The 18,598-nt window shown below is 31.3% G+C and overlaps 1 protein-coding gene across 1 annotated transcript; it reads right to left on the bottom strand.

Annotated features, from left to right (window-relative positions):
* Nucleotides 1–12,154: 12,154 nt before the first annotated feature.
* On the bottom strand, nt 12,155–15,124 carry LOC109339248 (putative GATA transcription factor 22). Its single transcript, XM_019576661.1, has 3 exons — nt 14,645–15,124; nt 13,571–13,975; nt 12,155–12,750 (listed from the first exon to the last, which is right to left on the bottom strand). The coding sequence occupies exons 1-3, from the start codon at nt 14,810–14,812 to the stop codon at nt 12,412–12,414; spliced, it is 912 nt and encodes a 303-aa protein (XP_019432206.1). The 5' UTR covers nt 14,813–15,124; the 3' UTR covers nt 12,155–12,411.
* Nucleotides 15,125–18,598: the final 3,474 nt, after the last annotated feature.

The raw sequence follows: 18,598 nt of genomic DNA, 5'->3' as shown, positions 1-18,598 counted from the left end.
TTTTAAATATCCATTTGCAACCAATAGGTTTCACACCTTAAGGTAATTCGACAAGATCCCAAACGTCATTATCACTCCTCATCCTCATCCTCATCCTCAACCTCATCCTCTTCCTCCTCCTTAACCTCATCCTCCTCCTCATCCTATTCTCATCCTATTCTCATCCTCCTTCATCAATCCACTTTTGAGAGTTAGAACTTTTCATGACTTGACAAAAATTCAATAGATCATCTTCTGTTAACCCAATGCCATCCTCATGTAAAATGTAAAATTTAAAATTAGAAGAACAAAGGAACCATCATAATCAAAATGTAAAATTTAGATTCAGGATCTTCCATTAATTAGTGGGCTCCATTTGTAGATATTTTAGTTAGTATACTAGAACATGGTAAATGGAGTTAATTGTGCCAATTCTGTGGATCTATGTTTGACTGAAAATTTAGTTCTTTGTAAATTAAATTGATTAGAGGGAAAAATTCAAGGCCATATTCAGAAAATACTAAAAGGGGTGAGGGAAATGATTTTTTGCAGGAATGAAGAATCTTAAGGTTAATTTTGGAGTTGATAAATTTAGCCTTTAAACAATTAAATTACTATTCTAAGCTGATATTAAAAATGATTTTAAGGTTGTTGGTTTGATGATACAATATAGTTCAATTATAATACAATGATAAAATGAGCTTAGATTAAATTTCATACTTACTATCCATATACACATGATTCAGTACACAAGTTCAATTAATGACGATTATTTACTCCACACAAATGACCTCAATATTATAAAAGCTAATGTCTTAATCAATTTAACAACTTATGTAATGAAACTCTATGTCTAGCAACTGTATTCCATAAGATTAAGAAATATGACTTGCAAAATCATGCCTCTATATCTAGTAGTTCGTGCATTTAAGTTGAGTTAAACATGCAACACCTCAATTATGTTAGTCGCTAATGTCTTGGTCTATAGTAACACTTTACCAAAGATAGCTCTATGTCTAACAACTATAATGATAAAATTCAGTTTTATGAACCTTCAAGCATATCTCTATGTCTAGTAGTCTATACCATTCAATTTGAGAGTTATAAAATTAAAAAAATTAGTTCTACATCTAAACGCTAATACATAAATCGCACGAGATGACAATTTTATACAAGTCTATGCCTAGAAAGTATATTAACTGTTAAGTTATGCAAGTTCAAAATTATGCAAGTATGATACTAACATTCTAAATTCATGCAATAAGTCAAAATTAAAGCAATCATTATGCACATACATGAACTCAAATATAATCAAACTTCATATAAATAAATCAGTGTGTATACATCAAGCTTGTATTATATTCAATCCCAACAAGAGAGTATTTAACTACTAATGTTCTTACAATACAAGCAAAATAAGGTCAATACACAACTCATAGGGTGGTAGAACTATTCACAAATGAGTATAGATTAACTCCTATAGAGCTTACACTTAGTTTCCACGATCTAAGTGAGCTAAACCCGTAAAAACTCCGAAAATAAATATTACAATGTGAACCTATCAAAGTGTATATCTTTGGCTCGAGTTGGAAGTCCTTAAATAATGTTCAGATATTGTCTTTGGTGCTCAGTGCACCGCTTGTACGCTAGGTGTACCTCTAGCTAGCTTTCGCGACGTTTCAACACACCAACTTGCGCTTGGCGCACATCAGTGCACTACCCATTGCATTGAGTGCAAGTAGGTGCGTTGAGCGCATACGAAACAGTAGCTAAATGCTGATTTTTGCTCGTAGTTGTGCTCAACATGGAAAAATCCGCTCATCACATCAAGCTTTGCTTATTTCGCTGATGTGATCGTTCAAATTGAAGTGCTATCAATTATGATAAACATATCCAAAATTCAACTCGATCTAATAGTGAACAAATGCGATATCGTGATTTTACTCGGACTAGTCATGGTTGATTCTTGTTTTTGTGTGGAACTTATTTTTTGTAATTATTCCTCCTGATTAAGCCTAAAAAACACTTCAGAGGTGAGACTTCACCAATTAAACAAGTTTTAATCATGTATTAGTACAATTTCATTCATTTGAGTTGACTAAGTAATTAAAGTGTCGTAAAAAGAGTGTACAAAATATGATCAATTTGACACTTAACACGAAACAAATATGACTCTACATAATATTGGACCTCAATTACACTAAGATCTAATATTTTACTCTACTTAGCAACTCATGACATAAAGCCAAAACCTTAAACATGAAATCAACAATTATGATTCACATACAAACTTCTATCTCTAGCAATCTATGCATGTGAATTGAGTAAATGTACACCTCAATAGTATTAGCCGCCAATGTATTGGTCTATGCTAACACTTTACCAAAATAACTCTATGTCCAGTACCTACAATGGTAAAATTAAACACCACAAACCATCAAATATGCCTATATGTCTAGCAACACATATCATCAAGTTTGAGAGCTTTTCGATGTAAATATGGATCTATGTCTAGCAAATATATGAACATAAGCATTCATTGTGATAATTGAACATACAAACTACGTCTAGTTTTATGCAAAAAAGATGAATTATATGCATTAGACTATCGAACCGAAATTTCTTCACAAAACTATTTTCCTAGAACAAACTAAGCATTTCGTCAAATACAAGCTACACATTAATAAACAGAATGAATAATTCATAAAAATCAACCCATTTCATTCATAAATTAAATTTCAAATACATCAATGAATAATTAAACTAGTCACAACTAAGAAGTAATCTAGTTAAGCATTTACATACTTGTCGCACTTTGATTTTTGGCTACGTGATATCTTAGAGTCGCCACTACATTTTATAGTAAAAATGTAGAAACAATCTTTTAGACCAATCACATTGAGCTTTTGGATTGTTGATATCCAGATCAAGGAGTCGATTACAGATGGATGAAGGTATTAACACCTCGTCCGTTCGTAATTAAATGATACCCTTGCTAATTACACAATTTAAATTGTCTAATTTTTCTTGATTTTTTATTTTTATGTCTGACATGATAAGATCTTGCTCATACATATCCCTAAATATTTTAGGAAATCAAGACTACGTAGTTCTAGGTTTTAAAATGATTTTGTTGGTAAAATAATTATCTCTTTAAAAATGACGAAATATCAGAAACTAATATCTGCACCACATCCTATTTCAAAGAGGTTTGAAAATAATTATGATATTTTTTTATTTTTTATTTTTAATTTAGAAATTAATCGAGTGAATAGAAGCGTCGTAATACGACCGTTCAAGGATGATATGAGGACAAGAAGTGTTACCATAACCTGCTTGCATCCTTTGATTAATCTCCGAAAGTTATAAATTTTTTATACAATATTCATCTTCATAATAGAAAAAATGTTAACTAAATAAGTAGATACCATAGAAATAAGGCCTAGCGTTTTTCAATTATCCAGTTGGATGTGTCACTATTTAAAATAGAATATATGAACTTGTATATGTTATATAATATTATTATCTACAAATATAAGGGTTAAATAAATGAATAAACAAAAACACTAACAATACAAATAAGGCTTGACACTTTTCATTATTCGGTTGATGTTGTTCTAAAATAAGAGAAATAAACTTATACATATTACACAGTACTATTTTTTGACAATAGAAGAATTAATTAAGGAACCAATAAAAACTAACTAGTAAAGATAAAATAGGAATAACGCTTAACATTTTCCATTACTTGATTGATATTATTATTTTGTTATTGTTTTAATGTAAACAAAAAAACACGCGACATTACAAAAGGGAAAATCATACATTAATATGTACAAAATGAAAAGGAAGACATAAAACAAATAGAAGAAAATGATGCCTACAAACTGGAGTACGTGGCTAAGTCACTACTTGGTGTATATTGCTTCAGAGCAGTATGTCGACACCGTAGATTTGCTAGCCAAGGATTGGCTAATCTATTTATTGATGGGACTGTGGCATGGAGTGCTATGATGGTTGGATTCTTTGATGATAGCAATGTTGTGAGAGTGAGGGGATTTGACTCAATGGAGAGAAAGTCAAATGGGACAATTAGCTTCAACATGGTGATTAAGTCTTTGTATGTATTTATGTGTACGAGGATGTGCTATTTTTTTATGGATATATATGAGGAAATGTATGAGTATATGATGGGGCTTGAGATTAATATTGGAGTTGGGGATGGTGAAAACATAGAAGCCACCGTTTCACCCAATAATCCCCTTTCTCTATATATTATTGCTTCATTGCTTTTGTTTTCAATTTTCTGGATAATGATTGATTTTTGTGTGTGTATCTTGTGGAAAAAGTATCTTTGAGAAAGAGAACAATATATATGAGAGAGGGTGTGAAGGTGAGGTGATATATTTTTTGGGTTTGTTGAGGATTTTCGGGTTTGTTGAGAGTTTTTTGTGGAGTTGGAGAAAATGTGGGAGGTTTTTTATGTAGAAGTAGTGAGAGGGGAGAGTGGGGTTCCGTTGTTGAGAAATATGAGAGTAGGTGATTTAGTATTAAGAGATGATGTGGGTGATTTGGAATTGACGGATGATATGAGTACTTTAGGATATCTAAAAATGTCATTATACAATACAAAATACACAAAAATATTTATATTATTAAATTGTTATTTTTATTTAAAAAGTATTATGACCGAAAAAAATTGAGTGTTCACAATACTTAATTCGATTCAAGAGAAATTCAGAACTTGTAGCTCATAGAGATGTGTCAGCTTCTTCATGAACTTACAAGAACTTCACTATTTCTAATCCCTAATCGTTACATCATATTTCCAACTACATGAATCTACAAACTAAGAAAAAACCATCCTAAGACAATACATCTTAATCAGTTTCATAACTTCCTAGTTACTGAATTTAGGACTCGATATTATGCAGTCTCCCTTCATTTGGTGTCTTAGGTTATTTTGTATCTGACCTCATGCATCTTGGATCAGTGTCAACATATTACTTGACGACAATAGTTTTTGGGTGAGTATCATGAGCTAAATAGTTGAAAATAGTATTACCATTTTTAGCTTATCCTTTCATTATTTTAAATCCATACATGATGCTTGCACACTCAATGCACGATACTTACACTACACCATAATTGATATTTAACAACGTCCATTCAACAACGCTTATGTGTTGAACGCTATTAAATGTAAGGCAGAAGAGAATTAACAATGTTTTTTTGAAGAAAGCGTAGTTAAATGTGTTATCTTTAACAACACTTATTGAAGCAAACGCGGTTAAAAGTCATACTTCATATATTTAAAAACACTTGCTTCAATAAGCGTTGTCAAATGTGTTATCTTTAATATCACTTATTGAAGCAAGTGCTGTTAAAGGTCATATTTCATATATTTATAGCACTTCTTCAATAAGCATTGTTAAAAGTGTTATCTTTAATAACGCTTATCGAAGAAAGTGTTGTTAAAGGTCTTCATATATTTAACATCACTTCTTTAATAAGCATTGTTAAACGCTTGTTTTAGTGAGCGAAAATCTTTTCAAATTAAAAAACAAAATCTCACACAACAATACATATCACTCAGTTTATTATTTCTCTTACTTTTCTTCTTCTCCATAAGGTAAATCGTTATGCAGCTATGGTGTTTGTCTTCATATCGATTTTTGGTTTTTATCTTCAAGTATAAGGTAAATCATTATCTTATTTTAGCTAATTTATTTCTCTCTTTACTAATAGTATGATTTTTATTTGTTGTGAAGTTATGCAACTATGATGAAGTTATCGATTTTTGGTTTTTCTTTCAAACATAAGGTAAATCATTATCTTATTTTAGCTCATTTATTTCTCTCTTTACTAATAGTATGATTTGTATATTTGTTGTGAAGTTATGCAACTATGGTGTTATAGGTTTTTGGCTATGGTGAACATTGGAGGAGAAAGAATGAACAATTTGCGTATCATCTCATTACTCATATGTTATTTTATAATATTGGAATCTGTTAAGGTTGAACGCAGTTGAAGTCATTGGTGATTTAATAAATCTATTGTAAATGTGGTGGAATTAGACATGTTTGTCATGTGTTTGATAGAATGTCTGAGAGATATTGTATTATTTAGAAAGTAGACATTTAACAATGCTTGCTTCAGTGAGCGCTGTTAAATGTCTACTTTCTACAACACTACAAAAAACATTGTTGAATATAACCTTATGTACTACTGCACTCACATAGAAATCGCTGTCAAATGATAATTTTAAGCACTGTTGTTTTGCTATTCCGGCGTAGTGTTACATAATCCTTGCACAATACTTGCACACTCCATGCACAATACACTTTCTTTTATTATTGTAACACAAGAGCAAATACTTTGTTAATACTGTATACAACTCCATTTACAAAATCTTAGTCTTCACTGTACTCTAAGATCTTTCAATCATTTTAAGAAAAAATACATGCTCTATTTCCTTATACGACTTGAGAGTTTTATGTTTTGTGTAAACAAGTTATGTTTTCTTTAATTAAATTTGAAGTTTATGGCTTATTGTAGGCTTTACTATACAAAACTACAATTGGGTTCTCCTCCAAGGGAATTTCACGTACCGATTAACACAAGAAGTGATGTACTCTGGGTTAGATGTGATTCTTGCATTAGTTGTCCACAAACAAACACATTACCAGTAAATTCAGTTTTCCTAATTTTAAGATTCAATTCCAAGTTTGTAATTGCATAACATTAATTTCAATATCATCCTTGTTGTATTTTGTTACAAATGCAGCTAAATTATTTCGACCCTAGGAATTTATCATCATCATTACTAATATCTTGTTCTAGCAGAAGATGCACAAATGAAGTACAATCACGAGAGACAATTTGTTCTGACAACCAATGTAGTTTTAATGTCACGCACGGTGATGGTGGCGGGACAATATGCTATTATGTATCTGACCTGATTCATCTTGGATAAGTGAAAACAAATTACTCGATGACAATATTTTTTGGGTGAGTTATCATGAGCTAAATAGTTGAAAGTAGTATTCCCATTTTTAGCTACATCTCCTTTTTTTTGAAAAAAAGTTATACTTAGAAAGCATTACCTTATGTTGTGTTATGGAAACAATTGTGGCAGCTTGGGAACAAGTAGATTTGCACTTCATGGGAGTGCACTTGATGGGATGTTTAGACTAGGGCATCACAACTTGTCTACCATCTCCTAAATATACTCACAAGGAATATCTCTAGGAGTATTCACACATTGTTTTAGTGGAGATGCTAGTGTCGAGGCATATTGGTTCTTGGTGAGGTTTTGGAACCAATAATGATTTAAATTCGACTCGTTCCATGAGGGTATGTGTGTTATATGATTAGAATGTAGAATAATGTTATTTTGAAAACCAAATTGTAACAACTTTAAGTTGTCAGTTGATTTTTAAATTGGAAAGGGAAGGATTGGTTTCATGTGTATATGGTGAAGGTGGAATGTCATCATCATCAGGATGGGCATGACTAATATTATTATTATTATTATTATCCTGGTTATGATTTGGTAAAATGTCATCATATACTCTATTAGTAGATGGGTTATCAGGTATGGGAAAATAGATTCATGGAACACAACATTTGTTGTCGTCTCTACAAATCTAGAGTGCAAATGCATGATTACATAACCTTTGACCCCATGTTTATATCTTTTGAAAACACACTTAACATCACGAGGATTAAGCTTGGTCCTAGAGTGACTTTGAGTGCTAGCATAGCACAATGGCCCAAAGGTCCTTAGATGCTTTAAATCTGATTGTTTGTTGTATTGAACTTCATAAGGGCTCTTCTTACGTAGGACTGAGGTAGGTAGAAGGTTAATCAAATGAGTGGCATGCTTAACAACATAAGACCATAAAATCTTAGGCATGTTACTTTGGATCAACAAAGCTCTAGCAACATTCATTAAATGTCGGTGATTTCTCTCAACAACTCCATTTTGTTGAGGTGTACATATGAAAGAGGTTTTCTATAGAATTCCTTTATTGGCATAGAAATTTCTCATAGAAAATTCTGGGTCATTGTCACTCCTTACAATTTTGACTTTAATGAAAACTTATGTTTCAATCATGACTATGAATTCTTGTCAAAGATGGGATGTCTCAACCTTAGTTTTCATAAGATAAACCTAAGTAAATTTAGAACAATCATCATGAAGGATTAAAAAACATTTGTGGCCATGTAAAGAAGGTATAGAAAAGGGCCCCAAATATTAGTGTGAATTAACTCAAAACAAGTCATAGCATGAGTCATGCTTAAAGAAAAACAAGTCATAGCATGGCCAAAGGGCAAATCACAAATAAATGGTCTTTATTTGAACTAATAAATGGAAACTTTGTCTTGATATTATCCATACATGTATTTGAATTATGTCATAGTCTATAGTGCCATAAGCTTGAACTAGAGAATTTAGGATTACATGTAACAAAAAAATTTACTTTGTGATGTATCTTTGCAGATTTTAAAACATATAAGCCATTTGAAGCTTTAGCTATACCAATCTTCTTCGAAGAGATCCTCTCCTAAATGATACAACAAGACGCATTAAAAGATAATATACAAGAGGAATCATGAGTAAGCTTTGATATAGATAGCATATTATATGAGAATGTAGGTAGATAAAAAATATTATGCGTGCAAGGTTAGATCAGGGAGAATGAAAACAATCCCTGAAATATGTGAGACTACTTCACTTCCATTATGTAATTTGACCTTAAGGGTTAGTTTGGGAGTTGGATTTTGGAGGGGAAGGGAATGTGAGGCTTGGGAGCCATGAAATACACTTGTGAGATGACTCCTAAGCCTTTCTTTTCCCCTCCAAAATCCAACTCCCAAACAAACCCTAATAGGTTTAATATTGTTATAGCTATCAAAATTTGATAATTGCAATTAGTGTTGTATGTTGCACCGCTATCCAATATCGAAAACATTAATCTTGAATTAGGTTCAGGGTTACCTTTTAGTTGTGCAATTTGTTGTACTGAAGTGGCTGAAAGGATGTTGGGATGCTCACCCTTTCGAGGTTCATCAAGTCTTTGTGCATCATGTGTCTGTTGCAACATGCTCACAAGTCCTTTGTATTCTTGCTTTCTCAGTCCAAAGATCTTATCCTCTAGTTGCTCTGTTTCTATTCTCCCATTTCTTTCATGCTCATTCATGGTTGCAGATTGTATGGAATTTGCTTGCTCTCCTCTGTTGAGTGGAAAGTTGGATGGAAATCCATGAAATTTGTAACATGTATCTATGATATGATCATTTTTCTTGCAATGGGTGCAAAATTTTGTTGATGCTGATGATTTGTTCCATGTTCCTCTACCATATGCATCAGGGTTCCCTATTGAAAAAGTGTTATTGTTGCATCTACCAATCCTTATCCAATATTAGTCTCTCCAATATCGGAGATGATCCCATCCTCAAAGTGAAAGGGTTTTAGCAGTGAAAATAATAAGGAAAAATGTGTGAGCACTTTGAGAGGTTTTATTCTTCATTCCCAACCCAAAACTATACCCTATTCTCTCTTCTCCACCTCCTTCTCTTACATTGGCAAGCTAACAACCTAACATAATATATTTTTTGATCAACAATGAAATCTTTATTAATAAAGAGATAAAAAAAATTAGGAGAACAAGTGATACTTATATTCATACAATCCCTAAACTAACAAAGCGAAAAACAATTTTAAGAATGTCTCACTCAATCAATAAAAGAAAAGGTAAACAAAGGAAAACGAGCGTTTAGAAGACTCCAAAAATTCAGAAAAATAAGCTTCATCACGTCTTCTAGTTGAAATCTCTTACTATAAAAAACAACTTCATCTTAAAGTGGTGATTGATCTTATAATTTTATATTCTTGGAACATCCTAAGTGTTCATTATAAGAATTTGAAATTCTCATATTTGGAATGGGTATTGAACTCGGATCCATAGGCAAATAATTGACAAGTTTAGATGCTTGGAATCCAGTCACTTTTAAGGTTTTGTTTGGGAGTTAGAAGGGAAAGGAAAGGAGAGGGATGAGAGGATAAAGAGGGGGAGGAAAGGAAGGAGAAGGGAGGGCAAATCCAACTAAACCTCTCCTTTGTTTGGGAGTGTGGAATTTAGATAGGAGGGGATGAAGGATTAATGTAATACAAAAATATTATTTTACCCCTCCCCTTTAAAAAAATCAATAGTATGTTATGTATTATATGTTATAGAATAATATTAGTAAGGGTAGTTAGGTAATTTGACTTATTTTCCTCCCAAAACACCCCAATTTGAGGGAACTAGGTATTTTGGCATTTGGAGGGTTTGAGGAGGTTTGAAAAATCCTTCAAAACCCTCCCCTCCACTAAACTCCCAAACAAGGGAATCCCTCTCCTAAACCCCCATTTCCTTCCCCCTCCAAAATGGTACTCCCAAACACACCCTTAGTGTCTTTCTTCTTGTTAATTTTTATGATTGTGGTTTGTGGATATAAGTACCATTTGTTCTCTTAATTTATATTTTTATTTAATAAAATTCATTGCTGATAAAAAAATGAATTTGTACTTAATGTACCAAATGGTCGAGAATATTCCACTCCATTTTCTCTCCTCTCTTTCCACTTGTCACGTGGGAAGCTAGTCTTGTTCTTAGCCTTTCTCCTTCCCGTGATCCCTTCCATTCCTCACGTGGTCCAGCATAGGATGCCTAACTATCAAACCAAATTAAATAATGTGACTTTACTTGAAATGCATGCCATAGCTATATCACGTCTATGTTTCCAGTAAATTATGTTGTATTTGCCGTAATTATAGAAAATTGCAGCTACAAATATAACCATAATGTCATTAGGACTCCCTAAAATATAATATTGCAGGTATAATTACAATTGTCAAATACAATTTAAAATACTGATAATGAAATCAAGTAATATTAACTGTTCCTAACAGAAGATGATTAAGAAAATTTTGTTAAGTTCCATGGAATCAGTTAAAACTTTTAGAGTGGAAAAATAATAGAAGATTTGTAATTTTATTCATTGTTTTACAAATTTAATAAGTACAAAGGATACAAATAAGAACTTCAGAAAATCAGAAACAATGCATATTCTATAACTCAAGAAATAAACCATTAATATTTTTTAACAATGATCTTTTTCCTCTTGTCTTTAAACACGCACAATCAAAATTATCACAATATATATATAAACTCAATTAAAATTGATATTCCACATACATCAGTATATAAACTACAAACTATGAATTGTATCTTTTAAACTAAAAACTATCACAATCACGTGACTGAAAATTATAGAAGACATTGAAAATTTTAGAACAATTTAAACTGTGAAGTATCAACATAAGTTGAAGTGTTTTTGTAAATGATAAAAAATACATGAGAACTCAAATGACAACAACATACCAATACTCAAAAATTCATATAAAAATGTATACAATAACTAACTATTAACTGAAAAATGAAACTTAAGTTGGAGTTTACACAAAGTACACAAAAACTTAAAATTAACTTTGTTTTCTATTCTTCAAGATTCATGTGTGGGCTTCTAATTATTTGAGTTATGTGCGCTGAACACAATGAATATTAATAAATACTTATTCAACTATTATCGATATATAACTATAAGGGACGGCCTGAGTGACACAGACATAGATCTGAACCCATCCTTTTTTGACAACGGGTCTATCCTTTTTAATCAGGTCTGTCCTTTTTTATTTATTTAGACGAGTCTGAGCTGTCCCTAATCCATCTAATTTAGGTAAAACTCACCACCACATTCCTTTTTCAAATGCAGGAACCATACCTTCACACCTAACTTCAAGCTAAAATATGAAACTAATTAAAGATAAATGAAAGCTTAGATAAGCTTTTAGGTGTATTTGGTGGTGAAGATATGATAAGAAAAAATAATATAGAAAGGAAGATAAAAGTATGATCAGATGTGAATAGGATAAATTCTTGTGTTTAGTGCGCACCAAATAACAATGACATTGATGTGACGATAAAAAAATGATAGTAGTATGAGTGGTATTCAAGTATTAGGAGATGATCAGAAAAATAAAATGTAATATGCTATTATTCTTATTTATAATTCAACTCTTTGCCTAGTAAAATAGAAAATATATTATGCCAACAAAATAGAATAAGTCCATAAGATAGTCTTATTTTATCTTCTTGAGTCACTAAACTCTGGATTGTAAAAACATAGGAAAGCTCATATTCTATCCACCATATGAAATCATAACTTATGTCACCATAAAAAAAAAGTACGTAGCACTAATGCAACAAACAGTATTTTGGTTGTGTTGCATATAAATAAGCTCAGTCTCACTACTCAAAATCAAACAAGTAATACTATAAGCATTAAAAAAGGTGGAAAAAATGAAATAGCAGAAGTATCTAATTAAACAAAACCACATGATAAATCCATCAGAAGCAATGCTGCCTCAGCTACTTCATCCCTTGGAAACACTTGCTGAAAAGCTGAGTTATTCCCTAAACTTAGTGCACAGTCTTTGAAACATTCAAGCTTCCTTTCCCCCTGAGATGAGCCTGCAGTTATAGCAGTGGACTTGCACTTATTCTTGAACTGTGACAAATGGTTTGTACGATATTTCTTTTCCTTGTTAGGAATTCCAGTCTTATTTGTAGATGATGATGCATTAATGGCCAAACCATTTGCTGCTTCTGCCATTGCCCTTCTTGCCTTCCTTTGTCTGATGCCACAGGCATTGCAAAGTGACTGCACCAATAACAACATGTTGGCGTGCTAATTTTTATATAATAATCAATAATATTTAATACATGAATGATGTATAATGTACACTGAAAATATAATGGGTACTCTAACCAATATACAATCATAAAATGATAAGTAAAAATCTAATAACAAGGAACCATACTTAATATACCATTCTGACAGAAAGGCAAAAGTGAGTTCCTCGTGAGAAAGTGAATTGGATTCATCATTGAATCATTTAGTTTGTTAAGATCTCTATATACTAAATCAAATGAAGTGTAAATGCCTCATCACTTTCTTACTTTAAGAGAATCTAACTTTAAAGAGAATCTAACTTTGGAAGAGCTTAAGGTTTGAAAACGTAGGCCTTTCCCCATATTTTTTATAATAAAGCAGTATTATTTGATATAGTTTTATTAACTTCAAAAAATAAATAAATAGTTTTATCATTACAAGGGTTTGATAAATATGTTAAAATATTTTATGTTACATGTTTGATTTGTTTAAAAAATAGAATAAAATAAAAAATAAAAAGTGAAACAATTTGGTGCCAATAAAAACATTTAACCAAAGAAAATATAAAATACTCTCCAATGTTGCCTATCAAATGTTACATACATTTTTTTTGATAGACAAATATTAACATTTGTAGTGGGCCAGACTCAATCTATAAACCTCCATGTCACTTAATTCCTTAAACCTTTCACCATTACCTTTTGACTATCGTATGACTCTCATACCAAACGCTAAATGAAACTAGAAGTTGAAATGTAAAAATAACAATATTATGGTAAATAAAACTAGAAGGGGTAAGATTAATCACCTTAGGACCATTAGGGCCACTCCTCCAAAGTGGGGTACTGCTTGTGCTACAATCTGAACAAACCCTAGTAGTGGCACTGTTATTGCCGTTGTTATAAGGGCTTCTTTGGCTGTGCCTGTTTTCATGCACTTGATTTTGGAATCTTGGAGTAGTAATAGTAATTGCTTTAACAGTGGTTGGACTACTATTTGGTCTCATCATTTTTTTCATTAACCTCATCTTAGAAGACATCCATTTTGAAGACCCGTGACCCTTTTTGCTATTTTCATCATAATTTTTCTGTAAGGATAAATTATGATCACATGCGTGTCTTGAATCATCCATAACTGGCTCAGGTGGAATAAAGGACAAATTGCAAGCTTGATCACTGCTTGATGATCCATCATATAATACCAGCTTATTACCCTAAAGTAATTAAAGAGATGAAGAAAACATATATTATAAGCATGATTCAGACCGACAAATTTTTTTTCTTTGGTCATAAAAATTCATTTTTTGTCATAAACTAAATGAAGTTAAGAGTAGAAGGGAACTGGTAAGCAATCAAGTACTATTACACAGTATCTCTTTTAAAAACATAGCTTGATACAACAATAAGGGTTATTGCACCAGTTCATTTATTATGTATAGACCAAAGGACATGTAATCATAAACTATAAGCATAACTTTGACCTATATGATAATAGAGAAAGAGTTAATAAATAAAATTCTGGGAAGATTTCTCATAAAATTAAGCTTAGAAATCAGTTTGAAACATTAAAATAGAAAAAAGTCATTAGTTGATGAATGAAAGCTCATATACATATACACTCTACATAAGTATTTTATCTTTTGTTGTATAAGACTGAAGAAGTATATATAGTTGTGTACTAGTGTGATCATATGACCACCAAAAGTTGTTTTTGTTTAATTACTACGATTACTGATGGATATATATATCTAGTCAAAAAGATCAAAATAATGGTAAAGGAGGAGCATATTTAATTGCCCTATGAAGAAATTAAAGCCTAGAAAATAAATTAGAATAAATGATAAACTTTGATCAAAATATAATTAAAAAGAACATGATCTTGCCTCTTGATCATTATCTCTGAACTCCACGGTTTGACTTGGATCAAGAACATTAAACAAATTATGATATGAGAGAGAAGTTGAGTCCTGATTATTATGAGGAATAATGAATAGCTGATTTTGATCACCATGTAAGGAAGGACCTGGTTGGTTCAGAGAAACAGAAGTCATGGATGGAAATTAAACTTGGCACACAAAGAGAGGTCCAGAGAGAGAGAGGAATGAGAAGTTTGTGTTTGATTAAAATGGACAGTACTATAGATATAGAGTGCAGAGGAATATTGTAGGGTAGAGAATGACAGAAGGATCTATAAAAGAGTGAAAGAGGAAGGTACTGGCCACACGGTGGTAGGGTTCTTATAATTAAAGGAAAGAGAAGAGTTGTCTGAGAGAGATTCACGTGATATCAAACAAAACAAATTAACAAGAGACAAGATAGAAGGAAGTGTTCGGTGTTATGTTATGTTACCACTCAATCTCTACACTCTTGTATGAAAAAACCCTAACTGCGCGGTATATATACTTTGTTGAATCTCACACGTATTATGATTTTTTATCTATTTATGAATATTTATTTTAGTCCTTTATTTTCTGTTTACTTTATTTTGGTTCTATATTTTTCAAAAAGTTCAACTTGTCTTTCCCTTCTAACAACGTTAATTCTTAATGAAATATTTAGAATATGCTTCCTTCTTCTATCTCTCCATCATGAAAATGCTTATAATATTTATTTATACATAAATTTAGATTTATCATCTATTGTTTTGCATATGCTGTAATTAGCTATGAAAATATGTAAAACAACTTACCATGGCAGAGATGAGGATTCTGCAAATATAAAGATATATGTCGACCTTACCTTGAAAGTGACTCCTTATTCTTGCCAAAAGACAAACCAAATGCTAACACTACATCCAAGTTTCTAGGGGCGTAAATGAATAAAGTGAAACTTGACTCAATTTTGATTTGTTAAGAATTGATTATAGTCAATGCAAATCGTTTTTCAATTTAAGATAGATACAATTAAAGTTCATGAATTTTCAATTAAATTAAAGAGCTCAAATTTATATTGTCTATCATTTCAAATGTTGATTATTGATATATATAATGTGTGTATGCATATGTATGTATATAAAAAGAAATTAGACTTTTAAAACCGAAGATGGATCAATTTACATTTAATTTAAGTTACACTGATTACACTCAATCTAAATAATTCATTTTCTTAAATTCAACAGACTATAGATGTGAGTGTAATAAGTGATGAGAGAGAAAACGATAAATCTTATTTCACCCATTTGGTCTGTTGGATTATCGTATATAATTATCATATATTATATTTTTTTTATATTAATGTATATAAGGAGGGATTCATTTACATCCAAGTTAAGTTACACTAGTTACACTTAATCTCAGCTATTCATTTTCTTAGATCCAACAGACCGAATGAGTGTAACTTAAAAGTTATTTAAAATTTATCTTTTTTTCTCTCATCACTTATTTCACTCACATTTAAGGTCCACATGATTTAAGAAAATGAATGACTTAGACTGATTGTAACTAGTGTAACCTAAATTAGGTGTAAACAAATTCCTCGTCTTTCTTAAAATATGTATATATGATGAATGTATATTATTATATATTTAATATGTATAAATTTAAAATTTATCTAAAAGTATAAGTATATATCCATATTTATAAATATGTATATATATAACTGAGTCAACTCATAACCTAATTAATCAAATTGTATTTGCCTCAAGTTAAGGATGTTTATTTAATTAATGAGCTCAATCTTTAATTTAAATTCAGCTCATTTGTTTCATAAACCAATTTTGTCGAATTAATGTGTCAAGTTTCACACAAAAAATAATATTGAATTAGTTCGAATTATTATTAGTAATGTAGGTTTGTGATAGTCAAGGGAGACAACCTCTTAGTCCCCAAACCTTTTGCGATCTATATTGTATGAACAATAATTTCTCTAATATTGAAGAGGGGAGTTTTTATTTTTTATTTCGATTTCAATGAGAAAAATGTTATTTATTTTATATAAAAATGATAAAAGTATAGAAAAATTAAGAAGATAATGCCAATAATTTTTAAGCGTAAATTGGTTTCACACGGGTCATCTACACTTAAATTGATTAACTTAGAAAAATTAGTAAGCTGCTAATCTAATAGCATTAGAATTGATCTCAAAGATTTGAATTTCAACCAGAATGTAATATCTAAGCAATCTAGTGTAAAGATTTACATACAATCACTGTATTATACTATTTCTACTATTCATGAAGTCATAATGTGATATAAAGGTTTAGGTGAAGAAGATTGATGGTTAGATCGATTGAGAAAGGATGAAGTGAAGGATGTTGAATGTTTGAATGTTGTCCATAACAAATACTAATATAATAACATTTGCTGACAAAAAAATTATCCATCATTCATTGACGTTACTATTTTTTATTGGCGAAAAATCAAAATACTTAAATATGAATGATAAATACATGGTAACATGACAATGTATGAAACTTTTAAATTATCAAAATATACATTTTTTCCCTCTTTCACCAATAAGTATCCACTGGATCAGGAATATATTTGGAAAGAGATTATTGGCTTCCCACTAATATTTTGCCTTCTATTTGAGAATAGATTGTTGGCTTTGAGTTGATATTATTGGAATTTGTTGAGAGAATGATATTTTGAAGTGAAATAAAAACTCAATAGTCTAACTTTACTTCGAGGAGGAAAATTGAAAGGCTTTATAAACCTTAAGTTGTGGCCCAATATTCTTTTTAATATAAATTTTATTTATTAATTTCTTTATTTAATTTTTTAGGGCCTCTTGGGCTTGGATCGTGTGTTGACCAAGTCAACACACATGCAACAAGGAAATAGCCGTTGGAGAAGATCTCAACCATTATGATAGAGTTGTTGGTAAAAGAGCCGTTGGTAATTGGTAATATAGTTGTTGGTGAAAGAGCCGTTGGAGGTCTCAAGCTATAAATAGAGGCATTATTCCCTCATTATAATTTGCACAAAGTTGAAGGCATTTACCTCTCAACTTCTATTTCCCTCTTTATATTCCGCCGATGCATTTTTTGACAATCTTCTCTCTCTTTCTTTCCGTGACACTTGAGAATTGGCACAAAGAGCCAAAGTGGGAATTTCGAGAACTGACACTGATATAACCATACTGTGGGAATTCGAGAATTGACAGTGGTAGACATATTATGGGTGTATTCAAGAGCGATTCTTATACTGCAGTATGAAATCATATAACAGAGAATTGAGCTATTTTATCCCGAGGACGACGTGGTTGATAGTCAACTTGCACAATTTTAGCAAGACTATGACACGTCTTAAAAAGAGCGACCTGATCGTGACTCAGTCAGTAACAATTATTTCGTGTCATTCAGAATTGTTGTAAGCTACAGTGACAATAGATATTCTGCCTTTGTCAAAAGTTTGAAAACAATGACAGAAATTTAAGTTCTCTCAAACATGAAAGAAAATTTAACCTTCAGCAATCCTGTAAAAAAAAACTTGTTGCAATCACTTCAGAGGTGAAAGGAGACGATTTTAATGTGGAGGGGAGTAGGATATAAGTTTGAACATTTGTTTTGCTAAACAAAATTGTATTAAAGGACCACAAGAAATATCTATCTAATACAAAAGGAAAATCAATGACTAATTGTTTTTATTTCTAATATATTTGCTTATAAAAAAATTGCTTGTTTCTAAATATTTAGGACAAATTGCTCAAATAAAGAGAGGTTCACAGAGACATGACTCATGAGAAAGCAATGATTACATGCACATGTTGTTATAACAAAATTAATGAAAATGATCCTAGCAGGGACCTTGCATCTTATGTGCAAGTGGTCTCTCAAAGTCACAAGGTGAAGATCTGATGTGAACCTCTTGGGTAAAAGGCTCTTGAAACGATCTATC

Source organism: Lupinus angustifolius, unplaced genomic scaffold, assembly GCF_001865875.1.
Source record: "Lupinus angustifolius cultivar Tanjil unplaced genomic scaffold, LupAngTanjil_v1.0 Scaffold_64_70, whole genome shotgun sequence".
Classification (NCBI taxonomy): Eukaryota; Viridiplantae; Streptophyta; class Magnoliopsida; order Fabales; family Fabaceae; genus Lupinus; species Lupinus angustifolius.
Note: the sequence above shows the minus strand (reverse complement) of the source record. Positions and strands in the feature narration are given on the sequence as shown.